This window comes from Xyrauchen texanus, chromosome 9 (assembly GCF_025860055.1).
Source record: "Xyrauchen texanus isolate HMW12.3.18 chromosome 9, RBS_HiC_50CHRs, whole genome shotgun sequence".
In the NCBI taxonomy this organism is placed as follows: domain Eukaryota; kingdom Metazoa; phylum Chordata; class Actinopteri; order Cypriniformes; family Catostomidae; genus Xyrauchen; species Xyrauchen texanus.
The window spans coordinates 49,407,045-49,419,544 of NC_068284.1; the positions used below are offsets into that span (position 1 = coordinate 49,407,045).

The following is a 12,500-nucleotide window of genomic DNA, read 5'->3' on the forward strand; positions in this document are numbered from 1 at the left end:
TATTCACAAGCATCTGCTGACGTGGACCACGCCTCACAGAGAAGAGATCTCAGAAGACCTACGATCAATAATAATTGTAGATTTGTATAAATAAAGTGTTTCCTTACAAAGACACACATAACACATATCTGAAACTGTCTAAACATGAGAAACTTCTGGAAGTAACTCATACTTAAGTACTTTCATTAAATGCATTTATCAGGAGATTTATTATGTTTTATACATGTTGAAATAAAAGTAAAAAGTTTATACTTTTTTCAATATATTTGATTATCGTCAACTATTTTTAAAAATGTTTATATGACTAAAATGACATGCCATTTAGAACATTTATGAATATGACAAAATTAAATATTGACCAAATCTAAAGGACATTTTCATCAAAAGACAAAAATCATGACTAAAATAATGAACTGGTTGCAGTCGTGTTTATTAAAGCAGCAGTAAGTGATTCTCTCATGGACTGCACACAATCTTCATACTCCCTGATAGATTGGACTGAAATAAGTGTTGTGAGATATCTCACCGGTGTCTGTGACAGATCTAAACTCTGTAAACAACAAATAAACATGTGGTCTCTGACGCTCTCTGCCTGTCAATCATTTTGCTCGTTCTCATAGTGAATTATTGAGGCTTAATGCATCTTTATGCCATGTTTTTCATCACAGTGGCCAGTTGAGGGCGCTGTTTTATGGCTGTTGTTATTAACAACCATTTCTGCTCGTGTCGCTCTCAATAAAGCTCATGTGGTGGCTTTGGAGGGCGGGGTCTTGGAAAAAGGGGTGTGGTTTTGGAAAGAGGGGGTGTGGCTAATCCAGCGGCTCATCTTGTGGTGGTAGAACGGCTGATATAGTTTATGGTGTTCATTTTTTTATTTATGTATTATTTTAATTGTTGCATTGTTTTGAGAAGATGTTGAGTTTCTTGAGGAAACTATATAATAATAATAATAATAATAATCATATTGGTCAACAACACATCAGATTGAAATATGGTATAATGTGAAATTCACCATCAATCATGTTGAGTGTTTGTTTGTGTTTTACTTTGACTATAGTCACTTCTCCACCATCAGGTCCAACAGGTCTCGGCACAGTTTCTTTATCCACAGTGGTGCGGATAAATCATAATGTACGTAACAGATCCGTCTGTGGGGACGGCGTGAGAGGTAACATTGGAGCGAGTGCTTTAGGTCCCTGGTTTTACTCTAATACACAGAAAAGACATGTCCAATGTCTCAGAGACAGAATAACAAACGTTCCCAGACTAGCTAAAAAGTATTTTTATTGACAAAATATTATATAAATGATATAAAAATACACATAAAAATACATTTGGAGTTTTAATGAGCTTCCCTGATGAAAAAGGCATGTAAAAACTTAAACGTAGGCTTCAATACATGTTAACCATCATAATAAACCCTGAAGATACACTAAAAATACATTATTTATAACTAAATGCTACTGTAACGTCCTGTGCTCAGAACCGTTCGGCGCGATGGTGGAAAAGCGGCTTATGTTTGTTCCATATAAAGAGAAACTTATAAGAGGAAGTAGTTTTCATTTATAAAGTAAATAAAGTATAAAATATGGCCTCACCCTTAATAACCAGCCAAATATAGTGTCCTTACAGTGTACTCTTCAGGGGGTCCAACCGGACGCGTCTAGAGGACACCACGGGACGTTCTAGACAATTGTTTTTAATGAAGGCCGCCACTCGCCGTCCCAAATCATTATCAGTGCACATATTATTTACCGTAGCCTTGTTCATTCTTTAAAAAGGGGAATCTTGCTAACATTTGTGTGTACTGTCTGCCATGTGAACCGCATCGACGTGCCCTGTGTTTGACACCTGTGCCATGTCCTAACCGCCACGCTACACGGCATGACGCTTCTCGTCCGGTGTGCGACCGCCTTTACTCATGTTAGGCAGTCAGAATTAATATCTCTATATTTATTGAGTGAAAATCAGAAGACTTATCATCAGTGTTCATCAGGTGTTTGTAGATACGGTGTAATGCAGGACTCACAGTGAAGCGATAGGGGGCGCTGCTCTCTGGAAACTCCCACGTCAGCAACACACTCGTCTTAGTCGCCAAATTCACAGAGAAATTCCTCGGCACATCTGTCCAGAAACACACACACACACACACACACACACACACACACACACACACACACACACACACACACACACACACACACACACACACACACACACACCCTCCATAAATGACATTCAGATGATAAAGAAACACACATACTGAACTGTGATGACGTAAACATGTGATCGTAGAGTCCACCGTGTGCGCCGCGACCTGTGCAGGGAATTGTGGGTTACAAACGGCCACATATGTTGCCATGGCGATGTTCCGGAGAGAGCTGACCCAGTTTCATTAGCTGCAGATGAAGGTTAGTTTGAAGGAAGGAAAATATTAAAACGAGGTGAGACAGTGAGATCAAAGACATCAAATAACACACACACACACACACACACACACACACAGTTTTTGTTATTGTGCCACATCACAAACTGGACCAGGAAGTGTTGGGAATTGTGTTGCGCAGTGAAGGTTACATCTAAAGTCTTACCGTGAACTGCAGAGTCCTTCCTGTGAGATTGATTGTGACTGACAGCTGAACACTTACCTTCAAACTCCGCCTCCAAACGACTCGAGGGACTGTTACCTGTGTGCCGCATTCACACGTCCACTGGTGTTGGGTTGGGTGGGGTTGGATGAGTGAGTGGTATTGGTGGAGATTTGGGGGATCGCTCATCCAGGTGTGAGGAAGTGATAGTCGTACCTGTGTCGAAGGCCGTCGTGCGGTACAACACCTGCGGACTACACGGCCCGGCCCCGGTGCTGATCCGAGCACACACTCTCACAGCGTACGCCCGGTCTGGGCTCAAGCCGTGAATGGTGTAGCTGAACACGTCGAACGGTAACATCAGCGTCCATGGTTCAATACCACCTGCTTCGCCGTACTCAAGCGTGTATCCCATTATAATAGTGTTTTGTAACGAGGGGTTCGGCGGTCGCCAGGTGAACTGCAGCGAGCAGCAGGTGGCGTTCACGTCATCCGATAGCTGCGGAAAACCATTAGGAGGGACCTCAGGCACGGTGAGATCCTCTTGACCCGCTTCACCGTAACCGGAGCGCCCTCTAGCGGCCAGGAGGAATGAGTAAACCGCTCCTGGACGCAGGTCGCTCACGCTGTATTCACGATCTTCAGGTTTGACCTCCGCAGAAAAGGACGGGGTGTCGTTTTTAAGGCCATACGTCAGGTGAAAGCCCAGGATCTGTAGCAGCGGGTTTGATGATTGTTGAGGCGTCCAGGACACCGTAGCGGACGTGTCGTTAACCAGCCGGACTGACAGAGACGGACGAGCGGGTACTAGAGGATAGAAAGAGAGAGACGATCAATACTGATCACACACTGTTGAGTTAATCGACTATATATGATGTAACCAGATGACAAGATTACATTTATAATGCATTTATAATACATGTCATCACATTTATAGCTATTTTAGATTTAAGGATTACATAATTACATATAGAGTGATTGTATTTTACTCTTTAAGAGCTTTCCAACGACATATGACACATGAATATTTGATGAGTTTGATGTTTTTACGGATTACAATAATATGTGCAGAGTGAAATTATTAATAAATAATTAAAACTGATTCTGATTTATCTGTATATTTCAAAGCACTTGTTCAGTTTTGCTCATAATGTCACATGTATTATTAAGTAGAGCTTCTAAACTTTCAAACGACACATATGTTGATCAAGACTGCAGTTATTAATATTCTGAACAATAATTTGGGCCCATCCTAACTTAAAGGGTTAACTATAGAAATGTCTGTGACTTCTAAGCATTTGTTTACATCCATGAATTTTCCAGACCTGGGAAAAACTATTTTATAATTCCCAACATTTGTAGAATCTTTAAAAATGTTAATCATGTAATGTGTAATTAGCACATGTTGATTACATCATTAAAGGGTCACATGAGCCCCTAGTTGAGCCCAAATATTTCACACCTCAGACTGACAATCGACTCTCTGAATGGCTGGAGAACACGTGAGAGGGAAAACATGACGGGGTCAAGAGCTTTCTGGCCATTATAATAACAGTTATATACTGTGAATATGAATGTACAGCAGCCATAGAGACACGTGTCAGGCACTATATACACCTGAGTGTTTCTGATTGGCTAATAAAGCACAGGCCACTCCTCTAAGTCTTTTCTGTGATATACAGAGCCTAGCGTTAAAGTGATATTTCATTGAATTATTTCACTGTCTGTCAGATAGTCGTGACATTTCCTGTGTGCTTTTTAAAAACTCATTCCAGAAGCTCCAGAAGTATTTCTAAGCTCAAAGTGTGAATGTCACATATAAAGACAGTAATATCAGAAAGTGACTGGTACACACATGCTACAGGCGTCTGCACCAGCTGAGCAACGCTTCGTGATCCGTCACCTTTAATAGTGTACGCCGTGACACTGATGGAGTACAACGTCTCAGGCTGAAGATCTTCAACAATCATCTCCTACACACACACACACACACACACACACACACATTTGTTAATTCATACATTTGTTCATTCATTCACTGTAGCTGTGTTTTTTCTTTAAAGAGACAGTTCACCCAAAAATGAAACTTCTCTCATCATTTACTCACCCTCATGCTGTCCCAGATGTGTGACTTTCTTTCTTCTGCAGAACACAAATGAAGATTTTTAGAGGAATATTTCAGCTCTGTTGGTCCATACAATGCAAGTGAATGGTGATCAGAACTTTGAAGCTCCAGAAAGCACATAAAGGCAGCATAAAAGTACTCCATAAGACTCCAGTGGTTTAATCCACGTCTTCTGAAGTGATATGATAGCTATTGGTGAGAAACTAATATTTAAGTCCTTTTTTTAACTATAAATCTACACTTTCACTTTCACATTCTTCTTGTGTTTTTGGTCATTCACATTCTTCAAGCATATCGCCACCTACTGGGTAGAAAGGAGAATTTATAGTAAATAAGGACTTAAATATTGATCTGTTTCTCCCCCACATCTATCATATCTCTTCTGAACACATGGATTAAACCACTGGAGTCTTATGGATTACTTTTATGCTGCATTTATGTGCTTTTTGGAGCTTAAAAGTTCTGGTCACCATTCACTTGCATTATATAAACCTACAGAACTGAAATATTCTTCTAAAAATCTTCATTTGTGTTCTGCAGAAGAAAGAAAGTCACACATCTGGTAAATGATGAGAGAATGTTGTTTTTTTGGGTGAACTGTCTCTTTAATAAGCATCTCTCGGTTTGGTGCAGTGAAGCGCTTCTGATTCACTGACTCTCTATAATCGGAGCGCACGCTGGATCTCGATTCTGTCTCGACTGTAAATATAAAGCTCAACTTCAGCACATACTCACATATTCTGCTGTCTCATCCAGTTCTCTCTGACAGCAGACGTGAGGAGAGTCGAGAACAGGTGGAGCGACGGAAGAGAGGAGGGAGAGATATTGTTTGTGAAAGGACAGTATGGACGAACAGTGAAGAGTTTAAAAGACATACATAGACAGAATCATTCAGTATTTGTTCATTCACATCAGATGTCTTTGTGTTAGTGTTCAGAACAGAAAACAAGCTTACTATTAAGTGAATACTGCACAGTGCATACTGTATACTGTATACTATTTCTGTAGCTTGTGCAGCAGTATGCAGCAATATACATTTCAAACAGTAGTACAAGTATTCAGCGGGGTCGTGACCTCACCTGCGCGTCGTCCAGCATGACGTCTTTGATTTGCGGCTGACCTCGTGACTCTCTGTTCTCCATGCGAGCATAGTGCACCTGATATCCTCGAATCTGCCCGTTCCGTTGCCTTGGCAACACAGAGCGCCACGACACTTTGATGGAGGTGCCATTGAGTGGTTGAACCTGCACCTGTCTGGGCGGAGCTCCTGGAACTACACAATATCATCCACACAAACTCACTTTAACAATCCACACTGCATATTCATCTCCAGTTCCTGTACTGAGTCTAGTCACATCAAACACTAAGACTAACGGTTCTGTGCAGAACCCACAAAGGTTTTACACTCGGCTGTCACAGAAGAACCTTCTTAAACACCTCATGATCATGATTGGCTACTTGCTATAGAGTGCCGAAGTTATGACGTCACTTTGTAGGCCAAAACGCGGAAGTGAGTTAGCATTTTAGCACTTCCGGTTCCCTCGCCCTAAAGTCTATGGGTTTTTTGAATTGGTTTTTGCTAAATCGCCTGAAAAAAGGTCTGTGGTTAACAAAGCCTCTTAATATTTTCATGTTTTGATCTATGAAATAAAACACACCAGTTATAACCTGCTTGTGGTTTTTTAAACTTTATTGTGTCTTAAAAACGGTGATTGCTAACAAGTTGCTAAAAGGGACTACATCCTTTGGCGGGGACTTTAGACGTCATCATGACAAGCAAGTAAACCAGCATCTAATCTGCACTGTTCTACATGTCCACATTTATAGTGGTTCTCTCCTCGATCTATGGTTTTTCTATCGTCTAAGAAAAAGGACATAAGATTGGAAATTGATACGGCCATAGCTAACGTTAGTGCTTATGAGATGGTAAAATCGCGGGTTTTTTTCTGGCGAATTAGCAAATGGTATGCAAACATACAATCAAACATAATACTGTGAAAGATAATCTTTAAAGTTTATTTGGGGCACAATGATCAGGCATAATAATCTTAATCACAAAGAAAATAATATTAAGGTTTATATAAACTAACAAAATAATAAACGAATAAATAAAACATTAACAAAATGATTTAAAAAAAATCTCAGAGAGGCACGCATAAACAAAATTAGTTTCTAACATTTTTGGAAAAAACGAATGGGCAATATTTCTCATGAAAAAGTGGATAAGTGTTCATACACAGCGCAGATCATAATGAGCGAGCGTGTTTTTTAAATAAAGTTTGAGGAAGCTTGATGATGATGTTGATCCGCGACCATGGTGTGCTGTAGTCCGTTTATAGCCTTCCGTTAGCATTTTATATCTGACGGCTTTATTTAGGCTTCAAAATGTATAAATTTTGGATTAACTTGTAAATATTATCTTGATAGACAAAACGTGTAAGGGTCACAACTCTTTGCTGAACACAGATCTTATTTTTTTGCGATTTTCCAAAAGTCTATGGGGAAAATGCATAGCTTTTCGATCGAGGGAACCCATGCGCTGCTAACTTCAGAATTGTCCTACAAAGTGACGTCATAACTTCGGCACTCTATTAGGGAGAGGAGCATTCTCAATCTAAAGAGCATCATGAGTTCAGGATGAGTCATCACATTTCTAATCTGTTTATCTGGGAATACAAGTTAATGAAGAAACTATAGATCATATAAAACTAAAGATAATTTATCATATAGATAAAACTATAGATAATTTATCATATGGATAAAACTATAGATCATTTATCATATGGATAAAACTATAGATAATTTATAATAAAACTATAGATCATTTATCATAAAACTATAGATCATTTATAATAAAACTATAGATCATTTATCATATAGATAAAACTATAGATAATTTATCATATAGATAAAACTATAGATAATTTATAATAAAACTATAGATCATTTATCATATAGATAAAACTATAGATCATTTATCATATAGATAAAACTATAGATAATTTATAATAAAACTATAGATCATTTATCAGATAGATAAAACTATAGATAATTTATCATAAAACTATAGATAATTTATCATATAGATAAAACTATAGATCATTTATCATAAAACTTTAGATCTTTTATCATATGGCTAAAACTATAGATAATTTATCATATAGATAAAACTATAGATCATTTATCATAAAACTATAGATCATTTATCATATAGATAAAACTTTAGATCTTTTATCATATAGATAAAACTATAGATCATTTATCATATAGATAAAACTAAAATAATTTATCATATGGACAAAACTATAGATCATTTATCATATATATAAAACTATAGATCATTTATCATATGGAAAAAACTATAGATCATTTATCATATATATAAAACTATAGATCATTTATCATATAGATAAAACTATAGATCATTTATCATAAAACTATAGATAATTTATCATATAGATAAAACTATAGATCATTTATCATAAAACTATAGATAATTTATCATATAGATAAAACTATAGATCAGTTATCATATAGATAAAACTACAGATCATTTATCATAAAACTATAGATCATTTATCATATGGACAAAACTATAGATCATTTATCATATATATAAAATTATAGATCATTTATCATATAGATAAAACTATAGATCATTTATCATAAAACTATAGATAATTTATCATATAGATAAAACTATAGATCATTTATCATAAAACTATAGATAATTTATCATATAGATAAAACTATAGATCATTTATCATATATATAAAACTATAGATCATTTATCATATAGATAAAACTATAGATCATTTATCATATAGATAAAACTATAGATCATTTATCATATATATAAAACTATAGATCATTTATCATATATATAAAACTATAGATCATTTATCATAAAACTATAGATAATTTATCATATAGATAAAACTATAGATCATTTATCATAAAACTATAGATAATTTATCATATAGATAAAACTTTAGATCTTTTATCATATAGATAAAACTATAGATCATTTATCATATAAATAAAACTAAAATAATTTATAATATACATAAATCTATAGATCATTTATCATAAAACTATAGATCATTTATCATATAGATAAAACTATAGATCATTTATCATAAAACTATAGATAATTTATCATATAGATAAAACTTTAGATCTTTTATCATATAGATAAAACTATAGATCATTTATCATAAAACTATAGATTGTTTATCATATAGATAAAACTAAAATAATTTATCATATAGATAAAACTATAGATCATTTATCATATAGATAAAACTATAGATCTTTTAACATGGATAAAACTAAACTAATTTATCATATAGATAAAACTATAGATCATTTATCATATAGATAAAACTTTAGATCATTTATCATAAAACTATAGATCATTTATCATATAGATAAAACTATAGATATTTTAACATGGATAAAACTACAATAATCTATCATATAGATAAAACTATAGATCATTTATCATATGGATAAAACTTTAGATCATTTATCATAAAACTATAGATTGTTTATCATATAGATAAAACTAAAATAATTTATCATATAGATAAAACTATAGATCATTTATCATAAAACTATAGATCATTTATCATATAGATAAAACTATAGATCTTTTAACTTGGATAAAACTAAAATAATTTATCATATAGATAAAACTATAGATCATTTATCATATAGATAAAACTTTAGATCATGTATCATAAAACTATAGATCATTTATCATATAGATAAAAATTTAGATCATTTATCATATAAATAAAACTAAAATAATTTATCATATAGATAAAACTATAGATAATTTATCATATAGATAAAACTTTAGATCATTTATCATAAAACTACAGATCATTTATCATATAGATAAAACTATAGATCTTTTAACATGGATAAAACTAAAATAATTTATCATATAGATAAAACTATAGATCATTTATCATATAGATAAAACTTTAGATCATTTATCATAAAACTATAGATCATTTATCATATAGATAAAACTTTAGATCATTTATCATATAAATAAAACTAAAATAATTTATCATATAGATAAAACTATAGATCATTTATCATATAGATAAAACTATAGATCTTTTAACATGGATAAAACTAAACAAATTTATCATATAGATAAAACTATAGATCATTTATCATATAGATAAAACTTTAGATCATTTATCATAAAACTATAGATCATTTATCATATAGATAAAACTATAGATATTTTAACATGGATAAAACTACAATAATTTATCATATAGATAAAACTATAGATCATTTATCATATGGATAAAACTTTAGATCATTTATCATAAAACTATAGATTGTTTATCATATAGATAAAACTAAAATAATTTATCATATAGATAAAACTATAGATCATTTATCATAAAACTATAGATCATTTATCATATAGATAAAACTATAGATCTTTTAACTTGGATAAAACTAAAATAATTTATCATATAGATAAAACTATAGATCATTTATCATATAGATAAAACTTTAGATCATGTATCATAAAACTATAGATCATTTATCATATAGATAAAAATTTAGATCATTTATCATATAAATAAAACTAAAATAATTTATCATATAGATAAAACTATAGATAATTTATCATATAGATAAAACTTTAGATCATTTATCATAAAACTATAGATCATTTATCATATAGATAAAACTATAGATCTTTTAACATGGATAAAACTAAAATAATTTATCATATAGATAAAACTATAGATCATTTATCATATAGATAAAACTTTAGATCATTTATCATAAAACTATAGATAATTTATCATATAGATAAAACTATAGATCATTTATCATAAAACTATAGATCATTTATCATATAGATAAAACTATAGATCTTTTAACTTGGATAAAACTAAAATAATTTATCATATAGATAAAACTATAGATCATTTATCATATAGATAAAACTTTAGATCATGTATCATAAAACTATAGATCATTTATCATATAGATAAAAATTTAGATCATTTATCATATAAATAAAACTAAAATAATTTATCATATAGATAAAACTATAGATAATTTATCATATAGATAAAACTTTAGATCATTTATCATAAAACTATAGATCATTTATCATATAGATAAAACTATAGATCTTTTAACATGGATAAAACTAAAATAATTTATCATATAGATAAAACTTTAGATCATTTATCATAAAACTATAGATCATTTATCATATAGATAAAACTTTAGATCATTTATCATATAAATAAAACTAAAATAATTTATCATATTGATAAAACTATAGATAATTTATCATATGGATAAAACTATAGATCATTTATCATAAAATTATAGATAATTTATCATATATATAAAACTATAGATCATTTATCATAAAATTATAGATAATTTATCATATAGATAAAACTTTAGATCATTTATCATATAAATAAAACTAAAATTATTTATCATATAGATAAAACTATAGATCATTTATCATAAAACTATAGATCATTTATCATATAGATAAAACTAAAATAATTTATCATACAGATAAAACTATAGATAATTTATCATATGGATAAAACTATAGATCATTTATCATAAAATTATAGATAATTTATCATATATATAAAACTATAGATCATTTATCATAAAATTATAGATAATTTATCATATAGATAAAACTTTAGATCATTTATCATATAAATAAAACTAAAATTATTTATCATATAGATAAAACTATAGATCATTTATCATAAAACTATAGATCATTTATCATAAAACTATAGATCATTTATCATATAGATAAAACTAAAATAATTTATCATATAGATAAAACTATAGATCATTTTGCCAACTTTTACAAGTACACTAACATATAGATGACATCAAAGCTAATATATATGAACTACAAGACACTAAACTAGAATTTTAGGATTGCAGAATGTTTAATGCTCTAGTTCTTTGGAAAAGAATCTGTGTTCTGTGTTTAAAGGAATATTCCATGTTCAATAAAAATTAAATGTGCTGTAAGCGATTTTAGCCATTCTAGAATTTGCCCAAGCTGTGATGTTGAATTAGCCACACCCCCCATTTCCAAAACCCCGCCCTCCAAAGATACCACATGAGCTTTATTGAGAGCGACACGAGCAGAAACGGTTGTTAATAACAACAGCGGTAAAACAGCGCCCTCAACTGGCCACTGTGATGAAAAACATGGCATAAAGATGCATTAAGCCTCAATAATTCACTATGAGAACGAGCAAAATGATTGACAGGCAGAGAGCGTCAGAGACCACATGTTTATTTGTTGTTTACAGAGTTTAGATCTGTCACAGACACCGGTGAGATATCTCACAACACTTATTTCAGTCCAATCTATCAGGGAGTATGAAGATTGTGTTCAGTCCATGAGAGAATCACTTATAGCAACATAAATCGACAGTATTTGTGGCAAAATGTTGATTATCACAAACATTCATTTCAACTCGTCCCTCCTTTTCTTTAAAAAAGCACAAATGGCCAAATTACCAAAAGCAAAACTTGCAAATCAACGGTTTTACACAACTTCTGTAATATTTGAGTTACAAAGTTGATTAAATCGCCGTTTATACAGTCGTCATGGCAACAGAGTTGTAAATTGTCTCTATCTTCACACAGATGCTGTTAATAAGTGATTTAATGGCAGTAAAATCATGTTAACACACATATTGTTTATGTCTTGTGTCGATACTTTGAAACAGATTAAACCCCAT

The 12,500-nt window shown here is 32.0% G+C and overlaps 1 protein-coding gene across 1 annotated transcript in view; it reads right to left on the bottom strand.

The window, feature by feature from the left end:
* LOC127648665 (receptor-type tyrosine-protein phosphatase S-like) overlaps window positions 1–12,500 on the bottom strand; it is a 159,894-nt gene that overhangs the window by 38,779 nt on the left and 108,615 nt on the right. The window contains exons 13-17 of the mRNA XM_052133378.1: window positions 5,793–5,986; window positions 5,449–5,475; window positions 4,444–4,561; window positions 2,805–3,395; window positions 2,030–2,124 (exon numbers count right to left, since the gene is read on the bottom strand). Coding sequence (XP_051989338.1) covers window positions 2,030–2,124; window positions 2,805–3,395; window positions 4,444–4,561; window positions 5,449–5,475; window positions 5,793–5,986 — 1,025 coding nt within the window. The remainder of the gene's footprint in view (window positions 1–2,029; window positions 2,125–2,804; window positions 3,396–4,443; window positions 4,562–5,448; window positions 5,476–5,792; window positions 5,987–12,500) is intronic.